This window comes from Bombyx mori, chromosome 24 (genome assembly GCF_030269925.1).
Source record: "Bombyx mori chromosome 24, ASM3026992v2".
Classification (NCBI taxonomy): Eukaryota; Metazoa; Arthropoda; class Insecta; order Lepidoptera; family Bombycidae; genus Bombyx; species Bombyx mori.
The window spans coordinates 2977093-2997767 of NC_085130.1; the positions used below are offsets into that span (position 1 = coordinate 2977093).

General features: G+C 36.4%; 1 protein-coding gene across 4 annotated transcripts in view; it reads right to left on the reverse strand.

Annotated features, from left to right (window-relative positions):
• The window catches only part of LOC101746513 (serine/threonine-protein kinase Genghis Khan), an 80497-nt gene extending 60684 nt beyond the window's left edge, over positions 1–19813 (reverse strand). For 3 of the 4 annotated variants that reach the window (XM_038020154.2, XM_062675645.1, XM_038020152.2), the window contains exons 1-8: positions 19457–19595; positions 17371–17577; positions 7729–7908; positions 6327–6448; positions 3538–3624; positions 2608–2712; positions 1015–1163; positions 516–609 (exon numbers count right to left, since the gene is read on the reverse strand). In XM_038020154.2, coding sequence (XP_037876082.1) covers positions 516–609; positions 1015–1163; positions 2608–2712; positions 3538–3624; positions 6327–6448; positions 7729–7908; positions 17371–17455 — 822 coding nt within the window. In that variant the 5' untranslated portion in view covers positions 17456–17577; positions 19457–19595. Of the gene's footprint in view, positions 1–515; positions 610–1014; positions 1164–2607; positions 2713–3537; positions 3625–6326; positions 6449–7728; positions 7909–17370; positions 17578–19456; positions 19596–19667 lie in introns of those variants that run through there. The other variant, XM_062675644.1, reaches the window with a different exon arrangement.
• Between the last annotated feature and the right edge of the window lie 862 nt (positions 19814–20675).

Genomic DNA, 20675 nt, shown 5'->3' on the forward strand with positions numbered 1-20675 from the left:
TACTTTTATTTTCAACTGTAATCTTCTTTAGCAGCGACGTGATTTGAAACTCTATGGAAAAGACATCCACCCAACGTATACACACTTACAAGTTTTACCTCGCGAGAGACATCTATAATATAAGCATAACAAAAAGGTACTGAAACTTTCAATGCGGTTGTTTTGTTTTTTGGTACCATACCTCTTCGAAAGAGTCCAAAATAAGTTTATCTCTCAGTGAATTTCCAGGCGTGAACTATTCTGGCGTTATGTGCCGGAATAAAACATTAAGAAACTTTTAATTCACGCATCCGAGCAATAGCTTAAATATAATGTTTCAGGGTAGTTGCCGAAATTCATGATGTGATGTCTATGAGCTCCTGTAACCACTTAACACCGGGTGGGCCGCGAGATCGTTTTCCTGTCTATACCAAACAGTTTCAACCAATGGGTGCATGTAATGTATCTAGCTATACCACAACAAGATGTGGTCCGGTGTCACTAGTCTAACAGCCCAAGTCTAATAAAGTCGGTACCTTCCCATCATCGCCGAGCCTCAGACAGGATCCGAAGTCCGCCAGCCTGATGTGACCGCTTGCATCCAACAGAACGTTGTCCGGCTTGATATCTCTGCAAAAAGAAAAAATATTTCTAATTCAAACTTTTTTATTTATTGCTTAGATGTGTGGACGAGCTCACGGCCCACCTGGTGTTAAGTGGTTACTGGAGCCCATAGACATCTACAACGTAAATGCGCCACACACCTTGAGATATAAGTTCTAAGGTCTCAGTATAGTTACAACGGCTACCGCCACCCTTCGAACCGAAACGCATTACTGCTTCACGGCAGAAATAGGCAGGGCGGTGGTACCTACCCGTGCGGACTCACAAGAGGTACTACCACCAGTAATTACGCAAATTATAATTTTGCAGGTTTCATTTTTATTACACGATGTTATTCCTTCACTGTGGAAGTCAATCGTGAACATTTGTTGAGTACGTATTTCATCGTATAAGTGGGTAGTAGTAACTCACCTGTGCACGTATCGCAGCTCGTGCACGCTCTGGATGGCCAGCACCATCTCGGCGATGTAGAACTTGGCCATGTCCTCCGGCAGCCGGTCCTCGAACTTGGACAGCAACGTGAGCAGGTCCCCGCCGCAGTAGTAGTCCATCACGAGGTACTGAAAGTCGAAACGCGTGACCTCTGTGCGACCCCATAGCTTTTTTTTTTGAAGTGAAACTTCTTTAGAACCGTTGTGATGTGATTTCAAACGCGATGAAACGAAATGAAATGAAACGAAAAAAAATAAGTGTGCCGCGATTGGCTTGCCGAAGCGGCTCCGAGCGGCGCCGACAAATCACGAAGCGCTCCACACGGTCTCGCGTCCCCGACTAGTTCAGTGTGTTTTTGACGTCCGTGCACACTGTCATGGCTCTCGGAGCGCCCTCAGATACTTCTATTTCTATTTAGTCTGTTATCAACAGATGTCGCTGCACGTAAATTCAACAATTCCTGAATCGCGGTACGAGATGTTACAAAGTTGATAGACATTCTTTCCATTGCATTGCAAAGTGGTTAACCCTTGCGATTTTTTTTTATGGGTCTTACTTCTACCGTGTGTGACTTGCAGACACACACGTTTTGTATTCATGATTGAAAGATTACTGGTGACCCGGAGGCCTTTCCAGCTTCACCAGGACAGGTGGGCGAGGAAAGGCTCAGCCAGGACGGGTGAGATTTGCTAACAGATGCCCGAGAGCCTCCGAAGGAGATCTAACAACTCAAGAGCAACTGCTTCGCGAATGAATCTACCACCGGATCGAAATCGCGACCCACTGAGAAGATCCGGCGAGAAACTCAGCGGGCTGATGCACGGGTTAGGTTGCACGTCGACCTCTTTGTCGAGTTCGACGAGTAACGTTACCAGGGTTCCTCAGCCTGCTCCTAGTGTTAGAGCTGAAGGTATCTAATGTAAGAGTTATTGGATCTGATGGATCTGTAAGGACGAAGCTGGTCCCCCAGCCCCCCTGATATCTCACATCGTAAATAATCAGGGAAATGTAATTTAAAACTCTTGAACTGGTGAAATTTCTTCTTCTTCTTATCAGCCTACAGACGTCTACTGCTGAACATAGACCTCCCCCAGTATTGTCTACAAATTTAAATGCTTTTATTATCTGATACTGTTCAGAATATTAGTTCCAGGCTATAAAATTATTGGTATTGTAATCGGCCACGACGCGTGATTTAGTGTTCAATATTTAATATGGTACTTCTAAAATTCGGTGACGATGATGTTGAAGATTTCCGTGAGATAGGCAATAATAAATATATCTATATATCTGCCAGTACCAGTCCCATGCCTGGATAAGAAAAGAGGAGGGTTGAGTTGGATTTCGACCTTTCCACCGTAATACAGTCAACGCCGAATATCTGGAGGTGGTTAATCAACCGGACTCAAATAAGGCTTCAGCGGCCTCGAAGAACTAAATCTCTTCCAAAAGCACTGCCCTGGAAGGGCGCGGGACCCCACCATGTGTATTTTCCCAAGAAAGCCTCATGAGGCTACGACCCTCAGCATGAGGATTATCGGCACAAGGAGGAGGATATATATATATGTTTACCAGATTGTGTTCATCTTGGAAAGCGTAGTGTAGATTCGTGATCCATCTCCTGTCGCCGAAAACTAAGACGTCTCTTTCTTCTTGAAAACACGCCGTTTCCGCCCTCTGTAATAACACACGATAAGATCATTATCATCACGTAAGATACTAGCTGTACCCGTCCGCTTCGCTGGGCATTTAAAATTAACATTATTATTTCTCACCCCCACAGAGATTCTCATCATTAACGCCCCCGCAACTGGTGTAGGGAGTCCAACACTCATATAAATATTAGCCTATCCGTTAAGTACGTGTATTTTCTACATGGATACCAAGTTTCAAGCTAATCGGATGCATAGTTCAGTAGTTATAACAGAACATCCGTCAAAACCACTGTAGATTTATATATTAGTATAGAAGTATAGATAGGAAGGGTATGCCTACAGACGCCCCTGCCGACGCAATATGCGCAGAACAATGAGCAATAGACGGAGACGTGTGTCTTAGGATAGATGTCACTTGAGGATTGCGGACTGAGGATCTTCTCAGTGGGTCGCGATTCCGATCCGGTAGTAGATTTAGCGAAGCACTGCTCTTGCTTATTTTTTATAACGTATACGGATGGACGAGCTCACAGCTCACCTGGTGTTAGTGGTTACCGGAGCCCATAGGCATCTGCAACGTAGATGCCGCCACCCACCCTGAGATATGAGCTTTAAGGTCTCAGTATAGTTACAACAGCTGCCCCACCCTTCAAACCCAAACGCATTACTGCTTCACGGCAGAAATAGGTGAGGTGGTGGTACCTACCCCATGCGGACTCACAAGACCCTACCAGCAGTAAATTCCGATACTATTATTCAAAATGTTAAATTTTCGATTAGCCTAATATCGATAGCCGACCTTATGTCCTTAACATAAAGGTGTTTTGTGTGCGACCGTGTCACGTACCTTCAACATCTCCCATTTGTTTAATATCTTCATGGCGTACACCCTGTCGCCGGCCGCGGCGGCGCCGGGAGCACCACCGTCTCCACCCTTATACAATGAAAAACAAAACTTAAATCCACTAGAAATAGAGTGTATTATCGGTTGACACAGGTGTATATATCATACATCATACATATTTACCACAATCCTGTGTATAAGAAGTTCCAGCGTGCTTAGTGCGAGTTTTTTAACGTTCTCGATAGCGCAAAAGTTAACTCAAATTTGTATGGATTTGGAACAGCGCCCCTAGCGGCAAACGTAGGCGAACGTTTCAACTCCATACAAATTTGAGTTAACTTTTACGCTATCGAGAACGTTAAAAAACTCGCACTAAGCACATAGATTAAAGAACTAGATTAGCGTTATACCATTAAAGCTTCTTTCACTCCCCCCAACTAGGTGACCTTAAATATTTTCATGTCCCAAGTCATGAGACCACAAATATATATCGAGAGATGAAAGAAAGGCTATTTGGTTTAAGCACCATTATTGTAAATTTACGGGAGAGAGTCATTTAAAGTTTAAAATTTGTAAAAAAAATCATAACAAAAAAAAACATGTAAACATAATTGAAGTTCAATTAAAAACATCGAACTGTTGATGCTAATACTAAATAAAGCGCACCTTTACGTACAAAGACTAAGCGTAATAAGCGAAATATCTTTTAAACCATAGCCTTTCATCACTGAATATGAAAAAAAAACCGAACCATTGGTTTCTCTGCACTAGTCGCGAATTAATTAAACGAGCAAAATCGAAAATAAGACAATTAAGCATTTCCTCCAAGCACCGCGATTATATATAATAACTAGCTGTCCCGGCAAACTTTGTGTTGCCTTAAATAAGATTTCTAAGAAAATTCTACTGTAGAAAAAAAAACCTCATTTAACCACATAATACCTCATTATAAACAAAAAAAATATATCAAAAAAAAAAAAAAAAAAAAATGTTTGGGGTGGACAACCCTTTTCACTTAGGGGTATGAAAAATAGATAGTAGCTGATTCTCAGACCTACTGAACATACTATTGATACACAAATAAAACCAAAAAAAATGGCTGAAAAATGTATAGTATTGTATAGCTCTCAAATATATTAAGTGTATAATCTATGATGTATAGTAAGACAGGAGACTTTTAGGCGGGAACGCGAGGAGTGAAGTTGTGTGATTTGTTTTATTTTGTCTATTTAGTGTTTCTTCGGGGTTAAATGTGTAATAATGGTGGTTTATTAACTGTCTATTATCTGTGAAAGTGCACAAATGTGGGAAAATGAAACAAAGCCGCTGGACGTAACTTTGCGGGATCTTCCAAAAAGTCCACGGAAAAAATCTTAGTAAATGACCACCATTTTACTAAGATTATATTTCATCCCATATCATCTCAATTCATTTTATTTAATTTCAACCCAGTTGATTAGTGTCTCAAATTAATCATCTTCATTTCATTTCACTCCATAATATCATTTTTCATAAAAATATGAATAATATATAAATTAAAATAAGACATGACTTAAAGGTCTCAGTTACCAGGTCATAAAATCTCTTAAAAAGAAAAAGTAAGACAGGAGACCGGCTTCGTCCTCATCCCTACTACGTGATGTTTGCTGGATGAGTGGTGACTCCTGGCGGGGATAGCTGATCGATTGATAGTTGATCAGTAGTCGATCGGCGAGGGCGGGAGATCAAATTCAATTTAAAAAAAATCATTATTAAAGGAACTTGAAATTATAAACTCTGAATAAGAATTTATCGTACTACAATTATAATATTTGATTGCCATCTTGCAACCTCATTGCGGATCTGTGCATAGAATAAAAAAAATATTAATCAGGATGGAAAAATAGGGGTTGATCGTATAAGAGTGAAAATTGAGAGTAATATGTTTTTTTTTATTTTAAGTCATGACAAAACAATATAAAAACTTGCAAAAAAAATTAAAGTTTATAATTAACAAATAAAAATAGGGGTTGATCATAGAGGGATGAAAAATTTAGAGTATCATCAGTTTTTATTTTATTCATGACAAAATAAAAATAAAAATGAAAATCTTGCCAAAAAAATTAAAGTGTATAATTAAGAAATAAAAAATAGGGGTTGATCGTAGAGGGGTGAAAATTTCAGAGTAATATGAATTTTTTTATTCTACGTCATGACAAAATAAAAACAAAATTCTCGCAAAAAATTTTAAAGTTTGTAATTAGCAAATAAAAAATAAGGGTTGATCGTAGAAGGGTGAAAATTGAGGATTGTATGTATTTTTGTATGTTGTATCATAAAAAAATAGAAATAAAAAAATTTGTCTAAAAAAAAAAAAAAAAATTTAGGGTTGCACTACCCCTAACATTTAGGGGGATGAAAAATAGATGTTGGCCGATTCTCATAGATACCGGATAAGCACAAAAAATTTCATCAAAATCGGTCAAGCCGTTTCGGAGGAGTATGGCAACGAAAACTGTGACACGAGAATTTTATATATTAGATGAAGACATAAATCAACTTGTTTTTAACGGATTTTATGACCTGGTAACTAAGACCTTTAGGTCAGGGCTTATTTTAATTTATATTCTTATTTTTATGAAAAATGATAATATGAAGTGAAATGAAATGAGATGAGACACATAAATCAACGTAAGTTGTAATATTTTAATGTAATTTTTACTACATTGCGTAGTGTGTTTCGCAAAGTTCCTCTTTGTACCACACGAAGCGGAAATAGTTTTGGTCGTCAACGACTTGTGACCAGGGCCCACCTGTATGAACGACGCTCGCACCACGCACACCTCACCGAAGGCGCCGCGCCCTATGACCTTCACCAGCTCGAAGTCGTCCCTTGACAATCGCAGACGTTTTAAAGCAGTCGCCACCGGTTTCACTGTAATTAGAACAAAAATATCATCTCTAACGCTATCAACGATCAATAGGTTCCCAGTCGTGAATGAACCGGATCTTACAAATATTTCTCAGTGGGTCGCGATTCCGATCCGGTAGTAGATTCAGCGAAGCACTGCTCTTACTAGGACTAGTGTTAGCAAATTCTCTCAGGTGGAACCCTTGAGCTCACCTACCCGTCCGGGCGTAGCTGAAATAGCCTCTTAGGCGAATAGGTAAAGAGAAAAAACTACAAATTTCACACACACCAAAATGAATTGCGAACGAACGCGCAATGTATCACAAAATAACCACGAACGGGTGAGCAGTACAACCTATTCAATATTGTTATTAACTGATGCTCAGGAAAACAGATTTTTTCTCCCCGAAATACTAATTTAAAATTAAATTTAATTATCATGACAATTAAGGTAGAATTCACTATGACAATTTATTTATTCGCTTTCTTGAAGTTATCCGACTTAGTTTTTTCTGTCACTTTACTTCATATAAAACTCTTGTCATCTATGTTACGCTTATATTTCGACAATGCCTAAAACTTTTCCAGAACATTCAAGGGATTTTCAGTTGTTTACTTTTCCGTTTTATGCTATTTGACTGCAGATGGTGTTACCAGTACACCGCATAACGCCATGATATTTGAGGTTGAGGCGCATCCTCTAGAGCTCAGAAGGTAGAGACTCATAGAGACGACTGATGGACCCATCAGTAAGCAGATGAAGATTACATTACTATTTGGAAATAAAAAGCGATCTAAGATAATATCTTTGTTTTTTTTAAAGGGATTTTATGACCTGGTAACTAAGACCTTTAGGTCATATCTTATTTTAATGTAGATTCTTATTTTTATAATGATAATATGGAGTGAAATGAAATTAAGATGATTAATTTGAGACATTAATCAACTGGGATGAAATTAAATGAAATGAGATGAGATGATCAGTAAAATGGTGAACATTTACTGAGACCTTTTAAGTGGACTTTTTGGAGGATCCCGAGAAGTTACCTTCAGCGGCTTTGTTTCATTTTCCCATATTTGTGCACTTTCACAGATATCAAACAGTTAATAAACCACCGTTATAACACATTTAAACCTGAAGAAACACTAAATAGACAAAATAAAACAAATCACACAACTTCACTCTTCGCGTTTCAGCCAAAAAGTCATCGGATAAAACTTAAAGTTACGAAAATTTAGAGAGAACACTATTAAATATAGAATTAACAATTCAAATTCATAAGGGAATAGTTGTTTGTCCTCACCATAGTGGATAAAATCGGCTACTGCCTTTTCTCTTCTGAGGGAACTGTTACAGCATTCGTCGTACAACACCAAGAGGACGTCCAGCAGGGTCTCGACGCTTAACGTGTGAGCTCTCGGACCTTGGAGACGACGGGACGTGAACATGGACTCGATCTGCTTAAGACGCTTTATACCTACCACTGAAATAAGAAAAAAAAAATGTTTTTTTTTAAATTATCCAGCAACAACATAACAATATATCTTCAGTGATCTCTATATCGTCAGTATAGCTTCAAATCAGTTCTCAATAATGTTTTTTTTATTTTTATTGTAGTGTTTTGAATGGTTTGGGTGGGTAATTGTGTGTTGAAACGAAAATACTGTGTTTTTGTGGAAATTGTGTAAAATAGGAAAAAATTACGGCACCATTATTTATATGATTTATTCTAACAACTGATTGTACCTACCAGCTGGACAAGTGTTATCCTTACAATTAATTACTTCTACACACTTCACTGCTCTGTTACTATGAATCCACTTGAATCTTCACTGGCTGAGATGTCAGAGCTGTTTAATGCACGTATGGCGAAGTTCGAAGCCCAGCTCAACAAGTCTCCAGAACTATCAACCACATCATCAAGTTTGGCATTGGAATTTTCGTCATTTCGGGCATTCATTACTGAGGCACTTAATAACTTGCAACAGCAGGTGGAGATGCTCGCGCGCATGCAGGATAATACAGAGACTCGCAGCCGTAGAAAAATGTTGATCATTCACGGAGTAGCTGAGACTAAGGGTGAGCAAATTGAACAGGTATTGTCTAATTTCATAGGCAGTCATCTTGCTTTGGCCGAGTTCTCCTCAGCTGATATTAGAAGATGTCACCGTATGAATAAATTGTCAACATCCGAAGGCTCTCGTCCCATACTGATAAAATTCCAAACGTATAAAATGCGCAGTCAAGTTTGGTTTTCTAAAACAAAACTAAAGGGTACCGGCTTTACTATTTCGGAGTTTCTGACGAAAGCGCGGCACGACATTTTCATGGCTGCACGGAGTAGATTCGGCATGAAGAAGGTCTGGACCAAGGATGGCTGTGTCTACATTTTGGGAGCGGATGGCATCAAACATCGCGTCGTTACACATCGAGATCTTAATCATCTTCAAAAGAACACATCGGAGGCAGTCCCTGAGGTTGATGCTCATAAGCGTGCTGTTACAAAACCGGCTGTGGTAAAGGCAAAGCGCGCTGCTGCTAGAAAGTGATAGTGATAATCTTGCTTTTTGTTTGTTTCCTTTCTTGTGTATAACAGGATTAACAGGTGACAAAGTGAAATTAACTTTCCTTATAGACTTTTTAATTATTATTTTTTATGATTTTTTTACATTTTATCGTTAATTTTGTTTATAATTTATAATATTAATAATGTAGTATTAATTTCAAACTACCTGTTTTTTAGCTTATAAGTACCTAGCCTTTTGTCGGTAGGTACATTTAATTTTAAATTTAAATATTTGAGTGACAGTGACAGTGCATGATATTGACAATTTTTTAACTGTCAACTTTCAAGTGGCAAAAGGATCTTCGTCTATACAGCTAAATTACACGTATTAAGTTTAAAGCGAAGCTTAATAAAGAAAACGTCGAGATGAATTTAACTATACTGTAATCTTTTCACTGCTACTCATGCTTCTGATTTGTATTTCTTTAATTTTAGTTTCTTTTATTTATTTATTTTGTTTTCTTTTTTTCTTTTTCTTTTGCTTTGTATTTACTATTTAATGTTTTCATTTTCTAATAAGATTATACTACCTAATTGCTACGTATATTTTATATAGGTATTCTATTTTGCTACTTTGATTTTCTTTTATTTTGTTATTTTGTTTGTCTTTTGGCTTGTTTTGTCTCTATTATAGTTAAATTAATTTTCATAGACACTTTCCCAGTTGGTGGGTATTATTAATTTGTATATATATTCATAACCGTATTGATATTTTGATATTGTGTATAATATATAAATATATATACTTTCTCTACTTATATGCTCAACTCAACAGATACAAGTGAATCTGAAACTTTTTATTCAGCAAACAGCGACAACAGCGATATTAGTGTGCCTTCTTTAGCAGAAACATTGTCTTCACGGTTCTCTGGTGTTCCTAGGAATTTTAATGTCGTTCATATCAATGCCCAGAGTATTCCGGCTCATTTCCCTGACATGCTGGCAAGTTTTGATTCTAAGAATATCCATGCTATACTTGTGTCAGAATCTTGGCTTAAGCCATGTCTTCCGTCTACATCTTATACCATTCCTGGTTTTCAACTTTTTAGGAACGACCGTATTACTGGTGGCGGTGGTGGCGTTGCCATTTATATCCGTTCATATTTTAATTGTACAGTTGTTAATGTATCGGCACAGCCTACACCGCCATGTGCGGGCGAGCACTTATTTCTTGAAATAGAACTTCAACACACGAAGATGCTACTTGGTGTTTATTATTGTCCTTCGTCAAGTATAGATTTTTTTACTTCTTTTGAAACTTTACTAGAAAACATAATGCCTTCATATACTCATACCATTATCATGGGTGACTTTAACACATGCCTCCTTAAAAATAATTCTCGCAGTACTTTATTTCACTCGATGATCGAATCGGTAAATTTAACTATTCTACCGTTGAACTCGACACATCATTTTCCAAACTGTGCTCCTTCACTTCTTGATCTTATTTTCGTTACTTCTCTTGATTACGTGGCTGACCATGGACAATGTTCAGCTGACGCTTTCTCATATCATGATCTCATTTTCGTCTCATACAAAGTACGACCTCCTAAGGCTAAGTCAAAAATTCTTCTGCTGCGCAGTTTTAACGGTATGGATATTGAAAGTCTTCGAGAAGATGCAGGCAGCATTGACTGGACTGCTTTGACGTGTTCTACCTCAATCAATGAGAAAGTTGATCAGTTCAATGCAAAATTAACTGGTCTATATGACAAGCACGCACCATGTCGACCAGTAAGAATAAAACATTTGCCAGCGCCGTGGCTTACTAATGAAATTAAAAGTATCTTAATCAAGAAGGCGGCTGCTAAATTAAAATATAAGAAAAAACCTACCCTCGAAAATGGCACAAATTATCACCGCATCCGTAATCACTGCAACAGGGTGTGTAGGGATGCACAACGCCAACATATCCATAGTGCTGTCGAAAATGGAGATCCAGCTAAAGTCTGGAAATTTCTTAGATCACTGGGGATTGGAAAATCACAACATAACACTCATTTATCTCATTCGAGTATTGATTTATTAAATCAACATTTCTGTGCGTCGTCCGATTTTGATGGGACAACTAAATCAAAAACATTAAATCATATTTCATCTCTTCCAGTCCCAAATTGCTCTCCATTTGTTTTTAATCACCTAACGGCTTGTGATGTTAAGCGGAGCATATTATCTATAACTTCCAATGCAGTTGGAAGTGACTGTGTCGCCCGTAATATGATCCTTCCTATCCTGGACCAAATCCTTCCCGTTATCTGTCATATCCTCAATCACTCATTATCTAGCGGCATCTTTCCAAAGGCTTGGAAAGAAGCACAAATTACACCACTGCCAAAAAAGTCGAATCCTATATCCTTTTCAGAATACCGTCCAATTTCCATTTTACCGTTCCTTTCAAAGGTTTTAGAACGCTTGATTCACAACCAGCTCAATGAGTTTCTTACAAGGAATCAGCTTTTAAACCCTTACCAATCCGGCTTTCGTCCTGGTCATAGCACAGTCACAGCCCTGGTGAATATTACGGATGCCATCAGACTTGGCATGGAGAGTGGGAAACTGACGGTGTTGGCATTGCTGGATTTCAGTAATGCATTTGGCACCGTTGATTTCGACATACTTCTAGCCATCCTTAGCTCCATTAACATATCTCCGACCGTGGTTGATTGGTTTCGAAGTTACCTGTCTGGTCGCCGACAGCGTATTCACTGTGAGAATGCCTATTCTTCATGGTGTGAAACGCACGTAGGTGTACCGCAGGGTGGCGTTTTATCCCCTTTACTTTTTTCAATTTTTATAAATTCTATTTCTATACAACTTACTTCTTCCTACCACCTGTATGCAGATGATCTACAGATCTATACACAAACTTCTTTGTCAGAACTGACCAACGCGATGAAGACGCTGAATAATGACTTATCAATATTATCCCGTTGGAGTAATTCGCATGGATTGAGGGTGAACCCGTCGAAGACACAGGTCATTGTTGTCGGCAGTTCAAGATTGTGCTCGAAAGTGAAATGGTCGCAGCTTCCGGCTATTTTATTTGATGGCGTACCAATTCCTATCAGCGATACTGTGAAAAATTTAGGAATCTTAATTGATAAAAACCTTTCATGGAACGCTCAGATAAAAGAGGTTAGCCGGAAGGTGTTTGCAACAGCTGGATCTTTGAGACGGTTACGAAATTTTCTTCCAACTGCCACTAAAACTGCGCTTGCACAATCTCTCCTTCTTCCAATTCTTGACTACGCCGATGCCAGCTATACTGATTTAACTGAAACACAACTTGATAAACTTGAGCGGCTACAAAATTTCTGCATAAGATTCATATTTGGTTTACGGAAATATGATCATGTATCTGAATTTCGCACTAAACTCAAGTGGTTACCAATTCGCCTTCGCCGCAATACTCATGTCCTTTCATTACTATACTGTACTCTCTTTAATCCCCATGCCCCCATATATCTCAAAGAACGTTTCGAGTTCCTACGTGATACGCATAATTTTTCCCTGAGATCATCGGATAGCCTGAGACTGAAAATGCCGGCGCATTCATCATCATTCTTTGACCATTCATTCACCGTCCAGGCGGTTCGATTGTGGAATGCTCTGCCGGATGCAGTGAGAAGTGCTCAAACTTTAAACTGTTTTAAAAGAATGGTAAAGGAACACTACTTATCTTCTTAGTGCTGTTTGTTTGCATCATCATTTATTATTTCCATACTGTTGATGTATTATGTGTATGTAAGTATATTAGTATGTATTGTATGTAAGTATGTATATTGGTATATAATAATAAGTATATATTTCATATTATATGTAAACGGTATATATTTTGTTTATTGTATGTATATATTTTCTATAATGTATTATCTATAGTACACCGCAACATACCTGCCATATTTTTTTATATTTTCCAGAATTTCTATAAATTATACGGTTGTCTGGAAGAGATCGCTTTTAGCGATAAGACCGCCTATTGTACAAATTTATCTGTTTTTTGATTGTTTTTGAATGTAAATTGTGTTTTGGTGTGCAATAAAGTGTATTCTCTCTCTCTCTCTCTCTCTCTCTGTTTTATGTACTCACTGACAGTGCCGCGCGACTTAACCTGCCTTAAATTTTTCAATTCAGAAATAATTATCCGTAAACTACCATTCGTTTTGTAAATAGAATTGAACTTGGATAAAAAAAAAGTTAACATAGAGGAGCTTTAAAAACAACGAATTCAAAAAATGTTCTCTTCGATCTTTTGCTTCTCATGACGCATAGTATTTAATTTAGCTTAGCTTTGGCTTAGCAAATTAATATTTACTATTTTAACTAACAAAAAGTATGTAAATCTATAAAAAAAAAATATTGCTTAGCTTGGTAAACGAGCTCACAGCCCACCTGGTGTTAAGTGGTTACTGGAGCCCATAGACATCTGCAACGCACCCACCCACCCACCTTGAGATATAAAAGTTCTAAGGTTTCAATAATAGTTACATGTAGATCTATAACAAGTAGTGTTGTGTTCCTCAAAGTTTTGCAACAACTGGCTTGGAATAGTTAACTTATTATGGTCCGGTCGAGGTTTTATTTTTTCCCTACTTATTCACTGGTAGCCTAAGAAGCTATTCTAGCTTCTCGCGGACGGGTTAGGTGAGCTCACGGGCTCAATCTGAGAGAATTTGCTCACACTGACCTAGCAATTATCAAGTAATCTACACTTATAAATCTACAGTGGTTTTTACGGATGTTCTGTTATAACTACTGAACCATGCATCCGATTGACTTGAAACTTGGTATCCGTGTAGAAAATACATGTACTCAATGGATAGGCTAATATTTATATGAGTATTGGACTCCCTAATAATAATGACAATAAATAATAATGTTAATTTTAAATGCCCAGCGAAGCGGGCCAGTACGGCTAGTAATATTATATTTTTACGATTATGTATGTGACCAAATTAGGATTAGCTATGTAGAAATCGGGCTACCTTATTTATATATGTGTATATGCTTAATTGATTACAATAACATTTGAAGAACATGGTGGTGTTTGTTTGTTAATTAAGGTAAATGATTTTCCTTGATGTTAGTTTAGTTATTTATTAATTAAAACATTTATCATATCATAACAATATGTATTATGTATATTTTTTAATTCAAAATATGTAATAATAATAACAGAACAAATCAAACACGGTCTGATCTCAAATTAGAATTCTTTGGTTATGGGTACCAGACTGACATACATAATTATCTAAGCAGGTTTAAATATATACATCTACTAGCTGACCCGGCAGACTTCGTAGTGCCTAAATCGATAACTAAAAGACCTAAACTTTTTTATAAAATAAACTTAAAACCAACAAAAGGAATTCGTCCGATGGGGGACACATCAAAGGAAAAACAAAAGTGATCTTTTTATTTAATTTCGAGCATTTTCATATTTATCTACCTTTTAAACCTTCTCTGGACTTCCACAAGTAATTCAAGACCAAAATTAGTCAAATCGGTCCAGCCATTCTCGAGTTTTAGCGAAACTACTAACTAAACGAACAGCAATTCATTTTTATAAATATAGATAGATTAAGCACCCAGACAAAGAGCAAACAAACATGTTTATCACAAAAATGTTTGTCCGATGTGGGAATCGATCCTACGACCCTAGGCGCAACAGTCAGAAACGCTAACTACTGTCACAGAGTCAGTCCAATGAATATTGCTTTTCTACCCAGTACTTCTATCCAGAAGGGTAGGGTAGCCATACTATAATACTGTTGAGGCTTCATGTCTAAAGGCAGTAAACTATTTCCCACAAACGCCAATAACTGACATTAGGACTCTCGAGCTCATCTACTCATCCATCAGTTCTCTTCTTCTTAGGCATTGGGTTTCCGAAAATAGCTACCTTGATACAAGTACCCCGAGGCGTTAAGACACTTTTTTGTGCACCGAATTCCACCATCAACATCTTGAGACATGAGGTCGAAACATCACTATACGATAACGGCTCTCTCCCTATAATCGGAGCTCATGATTGGTTCGCGGCAGAAATAGGCTAAATAGCGTTCGTTGCCTGTCCTACGAAGCCACATTACTTTAAACGACTTCACTTTTCGTCTTCAACTCTTTAAAAGATTTTTTTTTAAATCTCATGCTATATGTTCGCGTTTATTTATTCTCATTTGATTAACCACTGAGTTTCTCGGATATTCTCAGTGGGTCACGTTTCCGATCCGGTGGTAGATTCTGCGGAGCACTGCTCTTGCTAAATTTTCTTTATTGCTTAGATGGGTGGACGAGCTCACAGCCCACCTGGTGGCAGGTAACTGGAGCCCATACACATCTACAACGTAAATGCGCCACCCACCTTTAAATATAAGTTCTAAGGTCTCAGTATAGTTACAACGGCTGCCCCGCCCTTCAAACCGAAACGCATTACTGTTTCACGGCAGAAATAGGCAGGGAGGTGGTACCTACCCGTGCGGACTCACAAGAGGCCCTACCACCAGCAAAAATGTCGCCAGTTAAGGGCCACATATACGGAATGATCGATAGTGTATCAGAAACGACAGATCGTACAGATGGATCGTTCCGTATATGGCGTGCTTTAGATTCAGGCGTCTGTTAAATATTTCGCGCTCTACGAAGCGTACCCGCCTACGTACTCTATAATAATAGCAACATAGGGTTGTGCCATAATTGAGGGGCTTAAACGACAAAGGGAAGATCTTCCAACGAGCGGGTGATATTGCTCGGTAGACCGACGGTCCGAATGTTGTTGTTCGGGACTTGTATATATGCGAGCTCATCTTGAAAATGTCGTAAGCGAGATTCAGACATCTGTCAAATATCTTGTGTTCTGTGATAGCCTCCGCCACAATAATAACATTATTAAACCAACATTAAACGAACTTTGCTATATAAGGTGTTGTGCAGTGAATCAGTACTAGCAAATGTTAATTAAAATTCAAACTATTTTCCAAACACATTGTACTCGACGGTGTTGTACGTTTTTCTGTTGTACGAACGCTTTATTAAATACTAACGTTAAATTTTTGGCACGCTTTTATTAGCTTGACCCGTATCTATCTATATACTGATATATCTATCTATATATTTTCTACTGGTGGTAGGACCTCTTGTGAGTCCGCACGGGTAGGTACCACCAACCCGCCTATTTCTGTCGTGAAGCAGTAATGCGTTTCGTTTTGAAGGGTGGGGCAGCCGTTGTAACTATATTTGAGACCTTAGAACTTATATCTCAAGTTGGGTGGCGCATTTACGTTGTGGATGTCTATGGACTCCAGTAACCACTTAATACCAGGTGATCCGTCCGCCCATGTAAGCAATAAAAAATATATATATAAAGGACAATTTCAACGTCATTTCCACAGGTTCTGAGATGTCCGATTGCCTTGAAAACTTGCATGAGTATCAATAAAGGCCCGTTGATGATATAAAAATAAATTTAGTATGTACTCTGACTGAATATGCAGAGCAGGTTCTACAGGAATACAATTACTTTTTTAACTATTGTAGACATCAAGAAATTATATTTAAAGTTTTACATATTACACATGTATCAACAATACCATGGCAGCAAATCTTATTATGACAATAGTATCGAATATAATTAACAGTAGGCACAGAGTAGATATACTTTCATCTCTAACACACTCACTCACTTTTCTTATGTGCAAGCATATCGGAAGTAGCATTACTAACAAAATTTATATATTTTTCACTGTTCTTTTTGTAGAAAAGAAAATACTTTTATTCATATTTGTACTTGTTTTCTGTTCTTCATTTTGTAAATGCAATAAACAAATCATTACTTTGATCATTGTCCACGATATTGTGCCAAACTACATAGCAAAATTTTTCTATTCTTATTAGAACTTGATACAAATTGAACAGACTTCTTGAAGTCTATTAAAAGTAAATTGAAAGAATTTGTTACATAGAACTAATAGTCAAGCTAATAAACATATGATAAAAATGAACTAAGCATCACTACTAATTTCAAGACCAATCAAACCTCTCCTGTGCCCATAAAAACGTTGATGCTGTTAACGGATTGCTAACTGAGATCACTTATTAACACAATGTATAAAAAAAAACTTAATTAAACATAAATATGTTGCAAGAATAAGATGTACCAGGTTAAAACCTGCAATTTCATTTAAGAGCTACTGCTTTGATATATTTATTATCATAGAGGTACAAGCTGTGAATCACTTGACTTATCACAAATGTAGACTTTTCAGACCTTCGTAAAGATAAAACTGTATTGAAGGGTAAATCTTATTCTATTTATATTTTAAATAAAAATTTTGTTCACTGAGAATTATCAACTTATGCATATTAATACAAATATCTTACCAGAGGAATTATTGGTGGGGACCAAATCCCTGTCAGGGGACGAGTCTTCCTCTTCGGACATGTTACCATTCACTGTGTCCAACATATACTATCAAAACACACTCATTTCATACACAACACAATATTCTATGAGATTAAATTTTCTAATGCACTTTCATTGGGCCCCATCCATGATTCCTATCATTTTTTCTTCATTAAGATCTGCACCTACAACAAAATATATTTTTTTAATTATGTTTAAATAACAAAATAGACAAAATACTATGTTTTTAGTTTTATTATTTATTATTACATAGAAATATGTGTTTTATAACTAAGCACTTATTCTTAATATTTAAAAATTAAATAAAATTACATTCAAATGGTATTATATGAGTCGACTATTATCAAAGTCGGCAATGTGACTTTTGGACAATTATTGGTAAATCAGAAAAACGAATTATTGACTTTGTATTCCATTGTCAGTCACAAAACTCTTCTGAACGACATCTTAGATAAATAACAGGTTAAGTATTAACCTTTATTTAATGCTGGTTTTGAACTGTATTCTTTGACGGAGACGATTATATTCAAAGCAATATGTATTGACATTTCAATAACATTTTTTTGTCCAAATGCACAGATTGCCACCTTTGATAACAGACGACTCATATGATACCTACAAAGAATTAACTCAGTTATGAGCAAACATGTCCAAACTATCATACTTTAACTAAGCAATGATGAAATGTGTGCAGGGAAGATCATCCACAATATCAACATCCAGAGACTCGAGATAACCTCATTTAAATATTAACTCAACCACAATAAAACACAAAATTTAAAAAAGGCAGTCAGTAGTAAAATAAAATAATACAAATACCTTCTATATTTAGCAAGAAATTAAGCTTACTATGCTTTCTGTCCATAGATTGATATTCAAAACTGTTCAAAACTAATATGGTAGTAAGGACAAAATTAAAATAACACTTTAGTCATTTAGTCATATGTAACTATGAAAACCAAAATAATATAATGAAACTTAATGAATAATAAAAAAAAAACATTATTCTCAATTGCTACAGTTGCATAAAACATGTACTTGGGCAGTATTAACATTGCCATCATTTAGTAGGAATGTCATCATAAAATAAATAAGATTATTTGTTATATTACTATCAGTCATGTGGCATATGAATGGTTTTAGCAGTTTGAATCTTTCATAAATATTCAGAGGAGAATGACCGTAGAATTAGTAGAAAATTATTACATTAAGGACATTTTAATAACATAGTGTTCATTTTATTTTGAATATAAATTATTTAGAGAATTATGTGCGTGAATTTTCTTTTAATCTTGTCTAAATACACTACTTCAAAAGAGGCTTTTTCAGCTTACTTATGCACCACGGGAATACACCTTGCAACTTATTCTTATGAACTTTACTAAGAATTTCGTCTAATTTAAAAAAATATTAATGTATGAAGACCAATGAATTACCATTTCATTATATCTATCATATGAATGAAAACATTGTTAAGGTTAATGACCTTTTTAAAATGCTTTGTTAATTAATATTTGAGTAATTATTAACACCAATTACACAAATTGTGTACATTAATGAAATCGGGGCGTAGTTACTGCATAAACGTAATTAATCTATGCAGTCCTATGACAAAACTTAGGTGTGATGTCAAATGTTGTCGATTTTCGCCATTGTTTAACGAATTCAAAAGCGACAATAGCTTTCTATCCGCTCTTTGCAAGGTTGCGGGTGTCACTCGACACTATTTCACCATTGAAGTCACTATATTGGATATTTAATCGACATTTTATATTTATTAAGACTATAGGGTAACCCTTTGACGTACTGATATAATATCCGCATCGTAGCTATAAATAATCTTTTAAATATACATGCACGCAGCTAAAACACTGTATTCTTGTTGCTTTTAAGACTAGATTGTATTTTTAAAACACTAGGAACCGAACATAATATCACTGCAATCTTAACCTATATTTTTCAATCGATTGGTATCCACAAACACTTGATTAATGATAAATATCACAGAAATTATACAATGTACTTAATGCACTGTATATTCACCTGAATATCACGTGTCGTTTGTTCGGTTTAAAACACTGGTTAATGTTTCATTTTACTAAATTTATTTTTTGACTCTTTCCAAGCAGACATTTTACAAAGACACTATCAGTGTTACCACACTAAAGCGAATGGTAAAATATTTGATAGTAGAAGTGAACACAATTTTATCTTGGGTAAAGCTGAATAAAATGAAATAACAAAATGTACCTACTTTCAGTTTTTCGATATATGTGTGAATGCGGTTACTCGAGTCCGTTTGTTCACATTAATCCAGCAAGCTTTATTGCATAGCTTTACTAGACCAATTTTTAACAGTTGATTTTGTATTGTGTATAAAATGACAATGTCAAAAAGTGCGGTAACTGCGTTGACTTGTGTTTATTTGAAATCTTGATCCGTGGGGATTGACAGCATGAAATATATTTTTAATGGGTTTGCCATTTAGCTGCTTTTTTATTTTAAAGTTACAATTATTAAATAAAATTACAATTATAAATATAATATTTTAAATGAAATGAAAATAATAAAAATACGAATGAAAATCTCGTCTTCTTTTATAGGTATTTATAGGGTTTTTGGTTCGTACTTTATTAAACCTAGACCAGTTAAATTAGCCTCTAGTTTATCATACTAACCATTTCACCCATTGCACAGGAACAAGGCTTGCAACTGATTAATTCAAGTGTGTTTTTCACGTTCCAGTCTGTACACTACCCTATAATATTACACTCTGCATGCAAAATGGTGTATCGAGTCAAGGCATCTGATTTAACGTAATTTTTCAGACCAGCTCGCGCCCAGCTGATTTTAAGTAGTTACCGGAGCTAACAGACACTATAGTACCTGCATCCACTTTGTAAAATAGAATCGATCGAAGTCTCAATTTGTTAGAATAGTCACTATTCTACTATTATACCGAATTTCTTGATTACCTGAATATTTGGCCGAAATAGAGGGTAAAGATCTACAACAAAAGTATCTTATTGTATATCTTATTATCTCTTTAGTATCTAGTGTGTTGTTTGTAGATATTAAAAAATTCTCAAAGTTTGAGACGAATACAATGAATTTAAAAATACAGGTTTTAGAGCTCTGGCTACTGTTTGCTAAATTCAGAAGTCATCAGACTGGCAACGACCCTCATGGCCGGATGTATTGGTTGGGAACAATCAAAATAAGTCTTAATTAATACAAGCATCTAAAATAATTAAAATTCGTA